The sequence below is a fragment of the Esox lucius genome, chromosome 11 (assembly GCF_011004845.1).
Source record: "Esox lucius isolate fEsoLuc1 chromosome 11, fEsoLuc1.pri, whole genome shotgun sequence".
NCBI classification, from domain to species: domain Eukaryota; kingdom Metazoa; phylum Chordata; class Actinopteri; order Esociformes; family Esocidae; genus Esox; species Esox lucius.
In genome coordinates, this window is record NC_047579.1 from 20,353,257 (window position 1) to 20,373,574 (window position 20,318).

Consider the following 20,318-nt stretch of genomic DNA (forward strand, 5'->3'; position numbering starts at 1 on the left):
TTCGCCCCTGCCTACCTCTTCGACCTTCTTCTTCCATATCAGCCAACACACACTGTAGTTCCAGTACTACAGGCCACCTCATAATCCCCAAGTCCAAGCTCAAAGTCTTCGGTTACAGGGCATTCTCAAAGGTTGCTCCTTGTCTCTGGAACTCTCTCCCCAAAACCATCCGTGACTCTGAAACTATCCCCATCTACCAGCAACGCATCAAGACTCATCTGTTCAAAATTGCCTACCCATAGCCACGCAAAATCCCACTCTCTCAATCTTTGTTGTTTTCTCATATTATTTATTTTGTTTCTGTTTGTTTTCTGTTCCATGTCACTTTTGTCCAGTGTCTTTGGGTCCCTGAAAAGCACTATATAAATATAATGTATTATTATTATTATTATTACATCTCTTAATTGAAATGCATTCCAGGTGACTCCCTCATGGCGCTGGTTAAGAGAATGCCAAGAGTATGCAAAGCTGTCTTCAAGCCAAACTGTGGTTACTTTGAAGAGTATACAATATGAAATGTATTTTGATCTGTTTAAACCCTTTTTTGGTTGCTGTGACTCAATATGTGTAATTTTATAATTGAAATGTCTTCACTATTATTCTACAAAATTGAAATTATGAATACATCTACAACTGTTCAAAAGTTTGGGTTCACTTAGAAATGTCTTTGTTTTCCATGAAAGTTTTAATAGGAAATCTAGCAAAATGAGTAGGAAATATAGTAATTGAGAAGGTTAGAAATAATAATTTTTAATTGAAACTATAATTGTGTCCTTCAAACTTTGCTTTCATCAAAAGATTCTCAGTTTGCAGCAAGTACAGCCTTCATCAGTCCAATGTCTGTGTTCTTTTGCACATCTTAAAAACTTTTTTTTTGCTTGGCCAGTCTGAGAAGGCCAGCATCCCGAAGTCACCTCTTCACTGTTCACAATGAGACAGGTGTTTTGTGGCTACTATTTATTGAATCTGCCAGTTGAGTTAAAACTAGACATTCTAATGTATGTCCTCTTGCTCAGTTGTGCACCAGTGCCTCTCAATCCAGTTTCTATTCTGATTAGAGCCAGTTTGGACTGTTCTGTGAAGGGAGTACTACGTTTTGAGCGTGTAACAATTGCTTATGCTCCAGATGAACAAGTCTAAGGAAGGCCAGTTTTATTGTTTTATTAATCAGCACAACCTTTTCAGCTCTGCTAACATAATTGCAAAATGGTTTTCTAATGATCAATTAGCCTTTTAAAACGATCAACTTGGATTAGCAAACACAACGTGCCATTGGAACACAGGACTTGTGGTTGCAGATAATGTGCCTCTGTACACCTATTTAGATATTCCATTACAAATCTGCAGTTTCCAGCCACAATAGTCATTTATAACAGTAACAATGTATACATTTATTTGTGCTAAATTTTATGTTATTTTAATTGACAAAAAATGTGAAACTCCAAAATTAATAAACATAAAAACATTAGAATACAACCAAATTATGTGTTTCTAGGAATTTTTTATTAGATGAAGTCTAAATGTTTTCGCTAGTTACTCATGTATAATCATGCCCAGGAACTGCAGGTGGCCCATATGGGTGTCTTGGTCTCTTTTTCCTGTGATTATGTTGGGAATAAAAGAAAGAAAGAGTGAAAAAGTAACATGGAGAGAAAGAGAGAGAGATCCCAACTCTGTTGGTTGTTCCAGAAACAGGACACCCCACGTTGGTTCCTGACTCGGACTGGACGTGTGGTCTCCCACCCCATTCCTCTGTGGAATATAAACCCCCTATTTATAGACCTGGCGTGGCCCATAACCCTGGGTAGGGCAAAGCAGTCATTTAAAGATCTTTCCTTTGGAGCCTACCGAGAGAGAGAGTGAGAGAGTGTGTGTGTGTGCGTGTGTGAAATTGTGTAAGTTGCACAAGTGTGTTAAAAAGAGGTAGGACAAATCAAGAGAAAGACAGAGGGAGGGACGGAGACAGGGAGGAAGGGAGTGTAAGAGAGAGAGGAAGGGAGGGAGGGGACACTTGAGACAAGAGATCAGAGAGTGAGACAGACTTTTCCTGGGAGTGCAGACTGTGGCAGTGGAAGGATTACAAGGACAGTGCTGATCAGTATTGGACCTTGACTTGTTCAGTCGCCTGCATGGGACACCGGAGTAACCAGAACAACAACACAACCCCCCTCTTCTATGCTGAGTTCATTTTGGTGGACAAGGCCCAAAAGTAACTGCACTGTGTTTGGACCAGAGCCGTGGATGGATTGTGGGGCAAGATTCATCCTTTTATTCTGTGGATCTGCATTGGCAGTCAGGAACCTGTTAGACTTCCATTACATGAAGGAGTTGTGAAATGCAAGACCTGTAGGAATTATTGAGTTGGACATTTCATTTAAAAGATAAGGGTAATGTTATTTGGGCACTGTGTCATTCAGCTATCTGATTGTTGGTACAAGCAAAAGTGTGTGAAACTAGACTGATTGTTTGAGTCAATTTACAGTTATTACAGGTAGAGAATGAAGGTCCTAGACTAAATGTTATCTGAGATCTAAAATGTTTTGAACATTACAAGAAACAAGAACATTTGAAATAGCGCTGTTCAATCCTTTTAGCAAGCAACTTCTTTTAGCTTGACTGTCCTGCTTATTGAACACTGTTGTGAGAAACTGTAACCCGAGATCCAACACATTGCAGTAATTACAAAGTGCACGAAGGAAAACACTGAGAGAGATTTGTAATTAGGCCTGTCTATAAAAAGAGCCAGGCAAAGGGCGAGGTCCCCACAGAGAGACCCACACAGAGCGAGAGCGAGACAGCGAGAGAGAGAGAGAGAGAGAGAGAGAGAAGGAGAGAAGGGGGAAAAAGAGGGCAAGGACAACCAGTTTTAAAGGAGTGAAGCTGCCTGTAGACATAGGTCAGAGGCTGCCAATTGTGGACCCCAGGACGACTAACAACTCCATTTGTAATAGCTGATGTGCATCATAATAATAAGCTAAACTAAGCCTGGAGGCAAAGAAAGGAGTCTTCCTGGACGAAAATAGGCGAAACCCAGATCAGACGGCAGAGACCCCAAACCTGAACAAAAAAACACACGTAAAAAACACCCAATTGGAAATCCAATTGTAGGAAGACTGGCTGCCTGGAGGTCAGTTGGAAGAGACTCCTGGCGCCGGACAGCTAGAGGACCGTAGGCTTGAACATGGACCCCCATGGCGGACACTACCTGAACAAGGCCGCGGTGCTGTCTCCTCTGGGTGTGGCCCGTATGACCCAGCTCCTCCTGGGCTGCACCATCATAGCCCTGGTGGCCCACAGCGCGGGATACAACCACGCCTACGGCATCTACTGCATGTTCGTGTGGTGCTTCTGCTTCGCCATGACCACCGTGGTGTTCACCATGGACGTGACGCGCCTCCCCTGCTGCGTGCCCATCTCCTGGGACAACCTCACCGTGGCATTCTCCATGCTCGCCACGCTCATGTACGTCACGGCGTCCGTTGTCTACCCTGTCTACTTCCTGCGCTCGCAGTGTTCCAAGGAGAGCTGCGAGGTTCGCAACTACCGCATCGCCGTCACTGTGTGTTCCAGTTTCTGCTGCTTCGCCTATGCCGCCGAAGTGTTCCTGACCCGGGCCAAGCCGGGACACGTGGTGGGCTACATGGCCACCATGTCGGGCCTGCTCAAGGTGGTCCAGGCCTTCGTGGCATGCATCATATTCGGGGCCCTGGCCAATGGCAGCGAGTACACCCGCCACATCCCCACTCAGTACTGCGTGGCCGTCTACAGCCTGTGCTTCTCCATCACCGTAGTCGTGGTCGCTGTGACCGTTTCGGGGAAGACCTCAGCCCTGCGTTTCCCCTTTGACCGCTTTGTGATCATCTACACGTTCCTGGCAACCTTGCTGTATCTCAGCGCCGCCCTGGTGTGGCCAATCTTCAGCTTCGACAAGAAGTATGGGACGCCAGGTCGCCCCGACGACTGTCCCTGGGAGAACTGCCCCTGGGACAGCAAGTTGGTGGTGAGCGTGTTCACCCATGTCAACCTGGTTCTGTACTTCAGCGACCTGATCTACTCCCAGAGGATCCGCTTTGTCACCAACTCCACTGCCTGAGGATCCCATTCAAACTGACTCCAGGGGTGAATTTCAAAACTGTGTTCCTCTGTTCCTTGCGGTTGTGGCATCCTATCGCCTTTCCATCGTATTAAAATGTAGGAATACAAGGAGACATGTGGGAGGGGAAAATCTGAAGAGATATGTTAACAAAACAAACGGTTTTGTGATCTCCTTGATTTGTTTTGACTTGGTGAAAAGGAGGTAGAGAGAAGAGGGTCAAAGAGGGACATGGTTTTGAGATGCACCTCTGGCCCCCTCCAGGCCCCCTGCAGACCACCCTAACTATTGCCTGTTCAGCAACATCATTGTAATTGTGTCAGATTGCCACTATCATCAGGGTTCAGAACTAACAATATTTAATTTGTGTTCATATTAGCCATTCAGAATGGTAAGAAAAAAAAAGCGGTCCACCCTACAAAGTATCACAGTATAACAGTTGGGTGAGTTTGCTTCACAATAGATAGATATACACACACTTATATAAGTATTGTATTATTTTGATAGATCAAAAAACTGCGCTTTTGCCTCAGTCACAACTACAGGCAAATCTAGGACACAAATTGGGGATTTTCAAGTTCAGTAGGACATTTTTTTTTTTACATTGACCTTAAAGGACAGAAATCGTATGAAAGTTTGAGTAGAGAGGGTTATGCATCATGAAAAAAGTGTAGATTTGGGCTTCCAAAAAGTGTTGAGTGTTCACTGAACAGGTCGTCAGAAAGAAATGACTGAACCATTAATCTGAGTCACGTATAAGTGAAAATGTATCTGACACAACACTGACAAATTCATTATGATGTCTCCAGAATGGACTCAAGGACTACCCCACTGCCAAGTCCTTGGAGACAGACAACCTTTAAATGGTTAATTGCTACTACAGGTTACAGACAGCCTTAATTACTTTATCATCTGTGTGCCTTCATTGTGCCTTTCTTTACATCAGTGTTAGGAATTTATATGGGATAATCATTGTAAATAATTGAGATGAACAGAAATATGCAATGTTTTTACAGTTTTTATGGCTCATCCATAAATACACAACTGTTCAAAAGTTTGGGGTCACTTAGAAATGTCCTTGTTTTTGAACAAAAAGAAAAAAAAAAGTCCATTAAAACAACATCAAATTGATCAAAAATACAGTGTAGACATTGTTAATGTTGTAAATTACTACTGTAGCTGGAAAAAACAGATTTTTATGGAATATCTACATAGCTGTACAGAGGTCTATTATGAGCAACCCTCAGTTCTATGTTCCAGTGGCACATTGTTTGCTAATCCACGTATATCATTTTTAAAGGCCAAGTGATTATTAGAAAACTCTTTTGCAATAATGTTAGCATAGCTGAAAACTGTTTTGCTGAGTTAAGAAGCAATAAAACTGGCCTTTAGACTAGTTCAGTATCTGAAGCATCAGCAACTGTGGGTTTGATTACAGCCTCAAAATGGCCAGAAACAAATAACTTTCTTCTGAAACTCGGCAGTCGATTCTGGTTCTGAGAAATGAAGGTTATTACATGCAAGAAATTGCAAAGAACCTGAAGCTCTCGTACAACGTTGTGTACTACTCCCTTCACAGAACAGTGCAAACTGACTATATTCAGAATGGAAAGAGGGGTGGGAGGCCCCAGTGCCCAATTGAGCAGGAGGACAAATACATCAGGGTGTCTAGTTTGAGAAACAGAAGCCTCACAAGTCCTCAACTGGCAGCTTGATTAAATAGTTCCTACAAAACACCAGTCTCAATGTCAACAGTGAAGGGGAGACTCTGGGATGCTGGCCTTTTTTTCCAGTCTTCCCCTGTCCAGTGTCTGTATTCTTTTGCCCATCTTAATCTTTTCTTTTTATTGGCTAGTCTGAGATATGGCTCTTGCTTTGCAACTCTGCCTAGAAGGCCAGCATCCTGGAGTCACCTCTTCACTGTTGTAAACCTCATTATAATCTGGCAGGGTGATTTCATTTTAATCTTTTTTTAACAATGTGCAGGGGGTGTTTAGAGCAACAACATTTATAACTAAACCAAGATTGCCCACAAGCCGTGGTTTCCAATGGGAAGCAAGCGAAGAAGAGTGGGCATAACCTAGGAAAGGATGTGGGCACAGCCAAACAAGCAAGTGATATGTATGTACTGTACATACATAGAGGAAATGCATAATCAGCAAAGGACGAATATGCAATAATTCTATTCAACCAGAAAAACTTTTACCACAACAGAACAACAATATTTATTTGAAAATTGGCATGGTCTAAAATGTTAGTTGTTTCTGTTTGCAATCGCTCACTCTCAGATCTGTGTTTTCTAATTTTACTACTGGGAACAGGAAACTGTATCGAGCTCAGATGTTTCATTAACCAGCATGTAATTGGTTTAGTTCCATTTCACTCCATAGGCTTCCACTACATGTCCATAATGGCTTTGTCTCCTGGGAGTGGAAATTATGTTTCAGATGTGCATGTGCACTAGGCTATCTGGCTCTCTGTCTATCAGTGTTCAGGGTTTATCAAACTGAGCAGTACTCAATTAGTCACCTGACCAATCAACTTATGAAAGACATTTTCTTTTAAGTTTTCTAATTAAATCATGTTGCCAGATTATAAAGTGGTAAAGGTCGTTTTTGAGCATTCCTTTTGCACTAACAAAATGTTGCCTCATTTTAATGAAGGATAGTTGAAATAGTTGGTTTTATTTATTATGATTTCAGAAATGTTTATCTTAAATAAAAATTACAATTGTATGACACAAATGTAAATTGTATTTTGGATTTGCTTTCCATTACAGAGTATTTCTGATGGAATTTCTTCTTCCCACTTCACTTTCAAGTTCTACTCCTCTTTTCAATTTATCCTGTTTTAAGTCCATGTTCAATTAACGTGTTGATTAATTTGCAGTTTTTATTCAGAATGTTTATGTAATGAACACTTAGACCAGAGTGGTGTGGTTCCAATTGCAGAAGTTCAACTGTCGACTTAATGTTGTACAATGGAGTAGGCAGGAGCAAAAACAGTAAAGACGGGCAGGTAGTTTCAGTAACCAGGAGAACAGTCCTCGAAGGCAAATGCACAGGCAGGAATCGACAGAGAGGAGAAAACCAGAAGCAGGCAGGCAGGTCAGGATACCGGGTGATCAGTCCGTGAAGGCAACAGTGCAGGCAGGGATAGAAGGTAAGAGAATCCAGGGGCAGGCAGGTAAGTCGGAATTCCGGGTGATCAGTCCGCGAGGGCAGCAATACAGGTAGGGTTAGGCGGTAGGAGAATCCAAGGGGCAGGTAGACAGGTCAGGACGCAGGTTTCTGGATAACGAGATAGGACGGGAACGGGAGGGATGGAGGGAGGGAGGGAGGGAAACAACAAGCTGGGAGTCAAAAAAGGAAACTACCACAAGCTACACAAAGGCTTGGCAGGTCCACTACGAACAATACCTCACACTGGAGTGGAGGCAGAGCACAGGTTAAATAGAGAAGGTGTTTAATATTCCGGTGATTGGGATCTGGATTGCTGGATGCGTTCATGCGTATCGGGGAGTGGGAGCGTAACGGTGGTAGGTGAGGAGCGTGACGGGGAGGAGTTGGAACTGGAATGGCGTGAGAACCTCACAGTTTAGTGCATACATTTGTGATGAATCAATGTTAATATTTATGTGTGGGTATGTATGGTGGGTGTGTGTGGGCATACAGTGCCTTCGGAAAATATTCAGACCCATTCACTTTCTCCACATTGTGTTGTGTTATAGACGTTCATCAATTTATGGTATACACAACAACCCATATTGACAAATAGAAAACAATTTTAGACTGATTTAAACAAATGAGAAATGTCTTGTAAATAAAAATCGGAAATATTTCATGTAGTTTCTTAGTATTCAGACACTTTATTTAGTATTACGTAAAAGTGCCTTCGGCAGAAATCACAGCATTGAGCCCCTTTGCGTATGCCTCCACCAGATTTGGGATCTTTCTCACATTCTTCCTTGCAAATCCTCTCAAGCTCTTTCAGATTGGATGGAGAGCATCTGTGAACTGCAATCTTTAGGTCCCCTTACAGACGTTTAGTGGAGTTCAAGTACAGGCTGGTCGTTGTTCTGCTGAATGATTAATCTTCACTCTTTTCGGACTCCTGCTCGCTCAGGATCAGGTTTACTTATGTGTTTTTTTTCACCTCTCTTCTTCTCCTTAAACCAGACCAGACTCCTAGTCCCTGCTACTGAGAAGCACAACAGATGCAGGGCTTGGCATTCAGGCCTAATGGTTTGATTTTGGTCTCATCAGAACATGGAATACCAGAGAATACTTTCCTTGTGCTCTCTGAAGGACTTCAGATGCAATGTTATTAGCCCTTTACTCAATAGTGGCTTTCTGCCTGATTGATGGAGTGCTGCAGGCATGGTTGTCTTTCTGGCAGGTTCTCCCATCTCCGCAGACAAACTCTGAAGCTCTCTTAGAATGACCATTGGGTTCTTGATCACCTCCCTTAACAAGGCCCTTCTTGCCCAGTTACTTATTTGGCTAGAGGGCCAGCATTAGGAAGAGTGATGGAGTCTTCCAAACATCTTCCATTTCACAGTGATGGAGCCCCCTGTGCTCATGGGAACTTTCAGTGCTTTAGCAATTTTTTCATGACCTTCCCCATATCTATGCATATACACAATTCTATCTTGAAGGTCTATGGGGAGTTCCTTGAACTAGATGTTTTGTTTTTTGCACTGACATACATTGTGAAGTGTTATACCTCATATAGAAAGGTGTGTTCGTTTCTAAATAATGTCCAATCAAATGAATTTGCCACAGATGGGCTCCATTCAAGTTCTAGAGACATGTCAAGAATGATCATAGGGCACAAGATTAATCTGGACTAAATTTAAATTGGCATGGGATCTGAACACTTATGTTAATTCAATGTTTAATTATTACATTTTTATTAAATTAGCACACATTTCTATAAATGTGTTTTGGCTTTGCTGTTTTTGGTTATTGTTTGTAATCCGAGGGCAAAAAAGTTGTGTAATATCTTACAAATTAAGTCTTACATAGTGATCCACAAGGTTATATCTGCAGGGTAGGGCGGGTTTAAGGTCATAATTTTTTCAGTTGCCAGTACACGCCTCTCTGTCACCCAGTGTGAATCTCTTGACCTAAATACAATGCTACTTCCTCCCCTCTAAATTCCACAAACACAAAGCGCTTTCTCACTCACTTACTTATGCTTAAATACATTAGTGGTGATCAATAGTCTTTGGTTGTTCTATTAGGGTAGGTATATTTATATCGTATCGTTTTTATTTAGTCCATGACCGGGATATAAGGATTCAAAACCACGATGACTATTGAAACAGTTGTGTCACACCTGTCCACCTAGAACAGCTGATAGCCTACTACACAGGCTATTATATAGAAAATAGTCCTGAAAGAACCCCAAAAAGATTCTCCAAGAACTGCATACATTATAGTTCCTGTGCGGTAGAAACAAACGTACAAACAAATTACTTTGTCTACTACTCAGGCGCTGAAGCAAAACAGACCACTCTAAAACCTAATACGACTGCACTGAAGGGGTGGTACCACAGCTAAATCGTAGACGACAACAAATAGATCTCACAATATCTGGATAGCTTTTTCACTTACTAGCTAACCACATCGAATACACGTTGATGACGTGTCACGCAACCATTTGTTGAAGCGAAACACGTTTGATCAGGCCAATGCGACCATAGCTAATAGAACACGAATGCGACCTCTAGGCGAGAACTGTGAAATAAATGCTGCCGTTGTCATTGGTTAACTTAGACTTAGATATTAAGCGGCGCAGATTCTATTGGTCACTTCCTGTATCATAATACACAGAGCCATGTTTCATGTTACTACGTTGTTAGCGTAATTGTTTTGTATGTTTTGCAGTAACATCGGTTAAGGATTCGTTTGATACACTCTTTACTCTCTGTAAGTTTGCTTCTATTTTTGACTACTATGTTACATGAAACTGTCGCCATGTGTTTCATCATAACTGCATGTAAACCTGTTTATCAGGAAGTAGCCTAAATAATTGATTACAGAACAAGCAGCATGTTATTTGCTTTTAACATTAGGCTGTTGTAGATTTAAATTACCCTTCTTTTAAAATGTAGGCTGTTGGGCTGCATCTTGATCGTTTATTATAAAAACATGGTAGCCGAGGCTAATTTCATTGTGAAGCTAAAGGCAGATCTTTGGTCAACAAGTGTATAACACCGCGTATTTGTTTATTTTGATTTCACAATAACCACAGAGACTTCAAAATGAGTGTGGGGTTTATCGGAGCGGGTCAGTTGGCCCATGCTTTAGTGAAAGGATTCACGGCTGCAGGTAAACGGCTGCATTACTTTGAGGAACAGGTGACATTCAATTATACGCGAGCCTCCAAGTTAATGTATTTTTAACCCTCATATTAATGTTTTCGTCGGCCTTTTTATGGGATTTCAATCGATTTATTTTGGTAACTCTTTCAGTATTCTTGTTGATTTCCCCCCTCTACTATATAAAGGTGTGATTGCCACCAAGAGAATCACTGCTAGTTCCCCAGACACAGACCTCCCCACAGTGTCAGGACTAAGGGTGAGTGTGGATCAGTCATTCTAGTGTGCTGGATGTCTGTGGGAAAACCATTCCTCAGCACATCTATGTCCATCTCACATTTGCGTGAAACCAAATGAGAGAGAAAAAGGCACAGAATAATTCATTTAGTTAATTTCAATGTATTTTAGTAATACTAACATGCTGAATGCAATGGACAACACTGTGGCTACTCTTCTACATAGAGAATGGGTGTCAATCTCACCACTAGCAACAAAGAGGTGGTTCAGAACAGCGATGTTCTGTTCCTGGCCGTCAAACCACACATCATCCCATTTGTGTTGGATGAGATCGGACCTGACATTGAAGACCGCCATCTCATTGTGTCCTGTGCAGCTGGGGTGACCATCAGCTCCATAGAGAAGGTATGTTTCAGGTCATGTAAAAGCCCCCATTTAGCTTTTACCATTTGTAATGGAATTTAATACATTTTCTTGGACGAGCACAAGTTTACTGTCTACCAAACTAAACACAATCTAAATATGATTCTTAAAAACATTCAGGTGGAATTTTGCCTTGACATCTGTTATTCCATCCTGTCAGGTCAATGAAGCAAGGACCCTCTTTGACATGGCCTAACCCCCGAGCATTTCAATCTGTGAAAGACATGCTGACTTCCCCTCACTATGTCCCCTCTGTCGTCACCTTGTTCTTGCCTCACAGAGCCCTGGGCCAAAGCAAGCTATGGCTGCTGCAGTGTGAATCACCTGTCCGTTCTTTTCCCGCTGACAATACCTCAGCCCACTGCTGTAGACTTTAGTCTGGTCCTGGCAGAATGAACTACTGTATGAGCTGTTTGCTTAAAGTTGCCACTGACCATACATACTGAGCAGTCATGCTTTTATGAGAGTTATCCAAAAAAATCAGTCTAAGATTGACACGTGTGTTCATCAAAAGAATTCCTGTCAAGCCGTGCTTCCACCCCTCCCCCCTCCCCACACACACACACACACACACACACACACACACATTGCTTGCGTACCAGGTACCCTGGACCAGCACGTTTCAAGTATAGCAGCGAGTGAGCATTTAACAATGCTAGCGGATAAGAACCCGGACATTCCAGTTACAAGTTGGCAAATAAAATACCTTGCATTGAAAACTGCAGTTGCACTGCAATGACTGACAGGAAGCTTTCCCTCATGGTTCTATCATGTTAATCCACTGACATCTGACATCCCTTGCCCTTTGAAGAAACTGCTCCAGTACCGCCAGTCCCCAAAAGTAATGCGCTGCATGACCAATACCCCCGTGGTGGTTCGAGAGGGCGCCACGGTCTATGCCACGGGTACCCACGCCGAGGTGGAGGACGGCAGGCTGCTGGAGCAGCTGATGGCCAGCGTGGGCTACTGCACGGAGGTGGAGGAGGACCTGATCGATGCTGTCACTGGACTCAGCGGCAGCGGACCGGCTTATGTGAGTGGCTGTATTACCATAGTTAACGTCTACTTCAAAATCACATTTTGTTTTGGGGAAACGGCGCCACTGTTTGCCCTAGCACCTTTTGTTAGTGTGTACCAAGCACGTAGAGGGACACTGCTAAACCACAATAAATTAAGCACAAAGAGAGACACCACTATTACACAGAAAACTGCAGAAAACACAGCGTGATACACGATAAATGGAGAGCTGGCAACAGACAAAACAAAACAACGCTAGTCCGCCGAGTCCATTTGAAGAATGGTAACTCGTAGGATGAGCGTTCAGCTATGTGTTCATCTCCCTATAGGCATTCACAGCTGTCGAAGCACTTGCTGACGGTGGGGTGAAAATGGGTCTTCCCAGGAGGCTCGCTGTACGTCTAGGAGCACAGGCCCTGCTGGTGAGAACCTGATCTACATACATTATGAACATAGAGCCCTGAATAGAATATGTCAAATAGAATCTATCCACACAATATCCTCGTGTGGATATCCTTTTCATTATACAACATGGCAGCGAAAAAACAATCTGAATTATTTTCTTGAGTTATACATTATAACAATACGCTTGGTAAACCTCAAGACCAGAGCGTACAGCGTTTAAGCAAACTTTTTTTTGCCAATTAAGGCTAACTGTGGGGTATTGAACTGTCTATAGTATGGGTCCTAGTTTCCAGATCTGGTTTGGTCTACCCTCTAGTTTGTTGGGCCTCCGTTTCTCTCTTAGGGAGCTGCCAAAATGCTGTTGGAGTCCGATATGCACCCAGGCCAACTAAAGGACAATGTGTGTTCCCCAGGAGGGGCCACCATCCACGCTCTGCATGTTATGGAGAGTGGAGGCTTCCGTTCCTTGCTCATCAACGCAGTGGAAGCCTCCTGCATTAGGACCAGGTGGGCTTGGTGCCGCTTTAGAAGTACTATTCTTAGAATCCCATCAAGCTTCACTAAAAACCATTAGTACATTTCCATATAAAGTGCATTTTAGTTCCAGACTTGTCTTAATCTGGGTTCAGGAAACCAGACCTACAGTATGTAAACATTGGCAGTTTCTTGGCTATAATCCTCTTCTGATTGGCTGACTTCTAGTGTTTAGGCAGCAGATGGAGCTAGATCAATATGTTTGAACTTTGTGAGGAAGTAAATTCTCTATAACAGATAAGACATTCCAAGAGCAGTCCAATCTCTTTAACAATGTGTCTCAAACAAGTTTCTGAGTTTTGACTTAAGGTTACTTCTATCAAATGACTACTTCTATCAAATGACTAACGTTTAAATGTGTTTGCACCAGAGAGCTCCAGTTTTTGGCTGACCAGGAAAAGATCTCCCCTGCAGCTATCAAGAAGACCACACTGGACAAGGTTTTGCAGCAGCCAGGAGTGGGAACAGGTGTGGGTGTCCGGTCTGGGATCAGCCTGTTCAACAACAACCACCCCAGAAATAAGAAGTGATTGAGCTGAGTGGCCTCGATCACAGAACATTCATAAGTGCACATTAGCTAAACATTTTGCAACTGTAAAGGTTTTTGTTACAAAAACAAGTTTCTTGGACAAATTGATATAGTGTCCCGTCCCCCCCATATAGACTACATCAATTGTCATAAGCACAATTTAATTTAAGTAACACAATGTGTAAATACATTTGATTGCACACTAGCATGGAGAAACAATGCGTGTGCATTGTTTTGGCTAGACCCCTGACCTGGAAGGTATATAAACTCACTGACGATGTTTCTACCTAGTAACTAAAATGTCAGTTGTACAAGTGCTATTGGTGACGATAGAATTGTCAGATGTTTTTCGTTGCTTCCCAACAACCTGTTTTCTGTTTATGGAGCTTGAAATACTAACAGAACCAGAAATCCTACATCATTACTCATTCCCTTCCCGTCCTTTTGTCTGTTCACTAAGATGGACCTGTAATAACAAACATCAGGTCAGAATTCCATTTACTGCAATAAATGGTGGACAAAGTTAGAGGAAGATGTGTAGTTGGATTACTTTTGTCTCTAGCTAGATCTTCTGTTTAATACAATGTTTGCCCTTGTCCCTCTACACTGAATGGTATTGTGTATTATTTTTAGTTTTACTGGATTTATTTTTGTCTGCCCTATGCATCAGGCTTCAAACATAGAAGCAACATTGTCCTTAAACACACCTTGGTGTGACCAACAACAGAATGTGAGTTGTATATAGCTTTTATGTATCCAGGTTTGTCTTGTTGATATGCATATCAGTTGCAAGATAGACTTAGTCATCAATGTTACACACAAATACAGCTGTTGCAGTATCTTACATGAGATGTTTCCTCTCAGCTCTTCAGTCTGAATTGCATTTCATATTGTTAGGTGGAGGCAGTGCTGTAGGCCAAAAGTATACAAATTGAATGCAGGTGTATATATGCTGAACGTTTAAGACTTCATGATATGTGTTTTCCTGTCACCAGTGTAATGAAAGAAGCAGGGGAGCCGGGCTCAACCCTCAACCTTCTGCCACAAGCCCAGTGTGATACTTACTCCTCGTTCAAAACATGCACTAATGGGCAGTTGAAATAACGCTTCGGGTCGTCAGTGTATTAAGTGAAGAAATGTGTAAAGTCTATTTTATTAAGCCACAAAACCTTTTTGTACATTTAAGTCTATTAAATATTTGAAGTCAATATATTCTTGATTGTTTTTTTCTGTAGCTTTGTATGCATTTTCATTTCAACAGAGGCAGTATGTTTTTGTGTTCTAGAAGCAATGCAATATCAGGCAAGGGTTGCAAAGAACTACGATACGCGGGTAATGTCTTAATTTGCGTTATGCCCCATGAATGAACTCACGTGACCAAACATTAAATGACGTTTGATTCGAAGGATCAGAATCAAGAATTGCCCGAGCGGTCAGTGAAACAGAAGCTTAGCTGTCACACTTGTAGTGGTAAAATTCGAGTTTTTGTCTTTATATTACAAAACCGGACGTTACATCAATACAAACACGTAAAGTTAGGTTGAATTGTAAAGCGAATATTAACGAAAGCATTATATGCTGAGTTAGGGTGTGTGAACTCCTTTTGCCTCTGATGTGCTGAGCGTTGCTTGTTATCTCTGCTTTTGCGGCTCTAGCTAACCGCTCTGGTTTTCATCAGCCCGCTGATCTAGCAGCATCAGGTAATTTCGTAGACAAGTTTAATCTTTATGTAGATGACGAAATTGTTTCTAATACACATGTTTTACACCGTCGGAATCTTCAAATTTTCGGAGGAAAATGCCTTCTGTACTATATCCTAATACCTGAGTGTGGGGATTCCCTATCAGATCAATGTTATGGAGTTGCAGAGCGACATCTCCTACCGTTAAATGTGAAGCTACGTCAACATACAGTTGAGTTCAGGTAAAATGAAACTACAGGTTTCGGCACCAACAGAATGTATTGCATTTACACATTGCACTGGCATGTGTAAAAGCGGGCTTTGCGTTCTGAAAAACGTAGTTAATTGTATAAAACGAAATTGTAAGTGACGTCGGGGCTGGAAGTCGCTGGAGTTGAGGACACTCAACTAGGGATTCCCTAGCTTGTTCAGTAATTGGGAGTCTGTAGCCCACAGCCGATACAACCGACGAGTCACGCGCAAGCTTTGCTGAAGTAGTGACAGCTTGGGTGGTTGTGGAGAAATGTGTAACCAGATATAGGAGACTGCTGCTAGATGACAAGCTTGCAATCATACTGCTTATATAGCTTGTTGTCGTTTGCTAACTCATGCACACATAGTGTAGTTAGCTCCGACTCTAGTCTCGAGCTGTTCAAACCTGCTGCTTCATCATAACCGTGAGAGCGTGCGGTGCAGAGGTGGAAACGCGAGCCGAAGCAGCGGTTGTCAGAGTGCGATCAGGTTGGTGGCATAATTTGTGGTGACATAGAGGCAGCATGATAAAACAAAGACTCAACAGCATTTTGTAATATTATATGTTATCAGCCAAATGATTGATAGCGGCAAATTTGCATTTCTTTTCAGCCGATTGTTTTTGCGTGATGGCGGTAGGTAGAGGTTAGTAAAACTGGTTCACCTGTCGAAGTCAGACAATTCATTTAGCCAGCGGTTACATTGTAACCAGTGGAGCCGCCGCCGTCATTGTTCTCAATTTACACAACAAGGCAGCTGCCTACACATTGCTCGGTTTATGTCATTTTCTTAGATAAACTGCCATCTATGCATTTTTATCATGTTGCTGAATCATCAAAATGTCGTGTTTTGATGTCTGAGAAAGAATCCACCCGAAACATGGCCCCACCAGCGGACAAAAGGTCTGTTAGGTGGATAAGGTTTGAGGATGTTTATCAGCCATTATTCGACCTAGATGAGTGAAATGGTGAAGTGTTGATTTGCAGTCCTCTTGTTGCTCGTAATGATGAGGATGCTCTTGGTGAGGGGTGAGCATACGTGGCTTCTTTGGGTGCATTGCCTATTATGTGGGAAAAATTCATAAGCTTTCTTTGTAGTGTATTGTAATGCTCTCATTAGTACCCACGAGAAAGCAGTCAAGTGTGCTGTCATTTAATTATTAATTATAAATTACAATTCTAAAATCGAGCAGCCTAAGCATAAAAAAAAAAAAAAGTAAATGGATAAGATACAGTTATCTGCTTTGTCCTGCATGTCATACATGGGATTTCTATCTGTCACAATGTCAGAACCAACATACATTTTCCATGTATATATTTATATCTACATTGACATGTATATCCTACATAAATCATCTGCTCTGTTTTCCGCCAGCTGAGTTATTCACAATGTCATATTGTCCTTAAGTAAAACTAGGTCACCTGTAGATATGAGATTAAGACCCTTCGTTCTGTAGGAAATGCCTTTTGATGACAATATCAGTTTTAGTAAATATACTCAGGCACTGTCCATCTAGTGCTGTTTGGGTGTGTACTGTGCCTAAATAAAGAATATCAGCCTATGCTTTTGACATGGGCTGTGCATTGGATAATTTGGCGGTGTATTGTATTGCTGAGGTCCTTTTTGAATTATTGGTGATTCATTTGTTACCTCATCAGTTTTTTTAAATTGGTTGCCAGAATCCCTTAGTAATAGTGCCCTTTGAATTGCTTTTAGGCTACTACAAGTGCTCTAGTAGTGGGCAGTGAAAATATGCTTTTGCCTTTTTTCAAGCTGAGGCTACATGTGGATACACTGAGTTAGTTATTCACACTTCACAGTCACCTTGGAAACAGTTGAATATGAGCGAGGAGGGGTAAGCAGATGGGATCTGTAGTCTCTGAACTAAAGTTTCCCTCTCTTGCTCCGATATCCAACTTATTTCATCATCCTTTTTGGTGCAGGCAAGCGAAGCCCTCGTTCAAGCGCGTTTGGATAGACCAACAGTACAGTTAGCTACAGCCCCAGTATCAGGGACCCAGCTTTGCAATAAAGCGCAATTCCTGTCTCCTGTCCTTCCGCAGCAGGTAACAAGAACAGATGAGAGGGCCTTGTATAGCGACACAGCGGGTGGCGGGAGGAGATGGGGAATTCGGAGCGCTGTGGTGAGATCAGCTCAGAGATTTATGGCCTTTCTTGAGGTGGCCAAGATAAGAAAAGGCTGCACACTGTTAGAGGTGAACCTGGCTGCCTGGCTTGATGGCTGGCCCAAACAGATGCTGTACTAAAAAGCCAATTTCACACAACCGAGCCATGTTCCGCCAGCCCGGTTCGTGGAGTTGCCCGGACTGTGATGGAAAGGACAATCGTGGATGGGTTATCTGGGCTGGCCCAGTGTGGGTTTGGTTTGGCACTATGGTGTGAGGGCTGTTGCTGCCATTAGCACCCATTGTCAATGGTCAGGGTGAACTGGCATACCGTGTGTCTGTCTGTGTGTCGGTCTGGATGTGTGTGGTTGATTTAAAAATACTGGGCCAAACTCCACTGCTGCACAGCGTCAAACCAACATCTCTGCATGGGCCAGGGTATTGGATGTCTTTCAGTACTTAGTTATGCTTATTCAGGAGAAACGAATTGCCCTTTGGAAATACACAGGCCAGTGTTCGGGGGTTCTTCTTGTCGGTAAAAGTGCTGCTGTAGCTAGATAGGGAAACGGGAAACAGAATGCCTGGAAGGGAGGGGTAGAGGAGATCAATAGAAGGGTTTTTGTTTAATGGAAGGAGGGGATGTTGGTGATGAAACTCTTTGCAAGACGTCGTCGGAAGGGGATTACGATGGCTGAGCATTGCCATACGCCCCGCTGCACTTGAGAAAAAGTAACACTTTGTTCTTTCATCCAGGCACAGAGTATGCAGAGCATGGAGGATTGTTCAATGCTTGTTTGGATGGAGCTTTAGTTATTTAATAAAGAAGCCACTATCACTCCCTCTGTCACAGACATCAGATAATAGACAAGCAGATTTTGAGAGACGATTTAAACTTTGGTATGTACTTTATGCTGCATGGTTGATATATATATTAAGTAGGCAACATCTGTGACTGTCAACTTATGTTAGGCTGCTTGTCCAGTATTGATACCAGTACTATGACTTGAAGAACTACAGTGCCCTCGAGTTATTGGCAAATAAAGTTTTTCAGCTTGATCTTACCCTAAAAAATAAAATAAAAATCTTTGAGGTAAGCAGTGCAAAGAAAAAGGCTAATTCCTAATAAAGAAATAAATATTATTCTCAAAAACATAACTATTGGTCCCCATTAAACATTTTTACAAAATAATACAATATCATAAGGGGTAAAATACCCAAACTACACATTCTTGTCTAAGGTGAGCGTACCTATTAAGCGCAACAAATAAAAATGTTGACATTTCTAATAAATGGGTCAATGACGAATAGGGTTTAAAATATCAATTTTGAAACACTTACTCTCTTAAGTGGTACTTTCAGATTTCGTCAAATTACTTTCCAAAATGTTTCTTTTTTAGAGGATTCTTTAAATGTCCTACTGAATAAAGTAATTCCCAAGGCCTAAAATAGACACATTTATTATTGTCCTGCTCATTGTTGAAATCAATATGTACTTGGCAACTTCATCAGTCAGTCCATTTTAAATGTATTATAATTCTGTCATGACTTGGCTTACAGTCACTTTTTTGTGTGCATGTCACATCAGTTAGATTCTAAATTTTTATACACAATATCTTTAGGCGTATTAATAATCTCAAGAGTGACACATTATTTAGGGAAACCCACAGCTACAGTGATTACTATTACTACATATCACCTTATGCTCAGGCATCTTATATCAAGAGTCGTGAATAGAAATGTTTCCCTGAAAATGCTTAAATTGTTATTAATCAGAGGATAAGTGATCAGAGTATGTGAGCAGATTTGTGTTTGAAATCCCACTCGGTCAGTTCATATGCTTGGTCAGTTCATGTGCTCCAGTCTAGGTTCTTAACATTCCTTTTGCTCCACATCCAGGCACACAGGAAAAAAACTCCATATCGATCACATTTTTGGTTTAGAATTGTGATTTAACAAATACCTACTTTTGTTTGTTTCAAGTCTAGCATTTACAGTGCCTTGAAGTCTGTGCCCAATTTACACACCAAGTGAATGACCACCTCTTCCTCTGCAACTCCTTCAAATAGCCACAGTCCTTTACTAGTTATATCCTGTCAGACGGATGCTTTGCTAGGGCATCTACAGTTAGGTGTTGGTTGAAGATCTATTTCAGGTCTTGAAAGGATCAAGGTTGAGACACTCTTAAAAGTTGTGCATACTTTCAACAGTTGTCTCAGTCAACTAATTTTCTTTGATGAATTGAATCAGGTGTGTAATTTCAGGATTGATACAGAAATATACATTTTGGAGACCCTGGCCTACACAAAATGTACATTGCTAGAATTTGGTGTCACATACTATGGCAGAGAGAAGTTTAATGTGGGGTCAGCTTTCTAATAGCAATTTTACATACTCTGTAATAATATCCTTGTGAAAACTATTCTTTGCACCATTGTGCACGTTTTTCCTCTGCTGATAAATACCATAGCAAATATGACCCTCTACTTAAAGGTTAAGCATGTATTTGCAAAATAGACATAAAACATCCTTATTATACACAAATGCATGTTTTTGATTTAAGTATATTTCAATTTGTGTGTACTATAAAATGAGTAAATAACTTCATAGAAAGAAATGTGTGTATATATACGTGCTACTGAATTTTCTGGTGACTCTTATTTAGATATAACATAATGTAAGTCTTATTTTGTACAGCA

The 20,318-nt window shown here is 41.7% G+C and overlaps 3 protein-coding genes across 6 annotated transcripts in view; all 3 read left to right on the forward strand.

The window, feature by feature from the left end:
* The first annotated feature begins 1,965 nt into the window (after positions 1-1,965).
* On the forward strand, positions 1,966-5,205 carry LOC105013041 (myeloid-associated differentiation marker-like protein 2). The gene has a single exon (XM_010874291.4). It carries the CDS (start codon positions 3,182-3,184, stop codon positions 4,091-4,093), a length of 912 nt encoding a protein of 303 aa, XP_010872593.1. The 5' UTR covers positions 1,966-3,181; the 3' UTR covers positions 4,094-5,205.
* Positions 5,206-9,903: 4,698 nt separating this feature from the next.
* Positions 9,904-14,095, forward strand: pycr1a (pyrroline-5-carboxylate reductase 1a). Of its 2 annotated transcripts, XM_010874289.4 has the most exons (8): positions 9,904-10,026; positions 10,352-10,428; positions 10,607-10,677; positions 10,881-11,060; positions 11,890-12,111; positions 12,425-12,517; positions 12,844-13,007; positions 13,405-14,095. In XM_010874289.4, exons 2-8 carry the CDS (start codon positions 10,362-10,364, stop codon positions 13,562-13,564), a joined length of 957 nt encoding a protein of 318 aa, XP_010872591.1. In that variant the 5' UTR covers positions 9,904-10,026; positions 10,352-10,361; the 3' UTR covers positions 13,565-14,095. The 2 variants fall into 2 exon arrangements, with proteins under 2 accessions (XP_010872591.1, XP_019906108.1); XM_020050549.2 differs by lacking the exons at positions 9,904-10,026; positions 10,352-10,428 and adding an exon at positions 10,439-10,457.
* A 918-nt stretch (positions 14,096-15,013) lies between these two features.
* LOC105013039 (transcription factor MafG) overlaps positions 15,014-20,318 on the forward strand; it is a 29,937-nt gene continuing 24,632 nt past the window's right edge. Inside the window, exons 1-2 of one of the 3 annotated variants that reach the window (XM_020050673.2) lie at positions 15,014-15,263; positions 15,411-15,486. The gene's annotated coding sequence lies outside the window, so the exon portion shown is untranslated. Of the gene's footprint in view, positions 15,264-15,410; positions 15,487-15,695; positions 15,986-20,318 lie in introns of those variants that run through there. The other 2 variants (XM_010874287.3, XM_010874286.3) reach the window with 2 other exon arrangements.

Coding starts and splice junctions, on each gene's coding strand:
- LOC105013041 (XM_010874291.4), top strand. CDS start 3,182: ATGGACCCCCATGGCGGACACTACCTGAACAAGGCCGCGGTGCTGTCT.
- pycr1a (XM_010874289.4), top strand. CDS start 10,362: ATGAGTGTGGGGTTTATCGGAGCGGGTCAGTTGGCCCATGCTTTAGTG. Junction 11,061..11,889: donor CCATCAGCTCCATAGAGAAG/GTATGTTTCAGG, acceptor TGCCCTTTGAAG/AAACTGCTCCAGTACCGCCA. Junction 13,008..13,404: donor GCCTCCTGCATTAGGACCAG/GTGGGCTTGGTG, acceptor TGTTTGCACCAG/AGAGCTCCAGTTTTTGGCTG.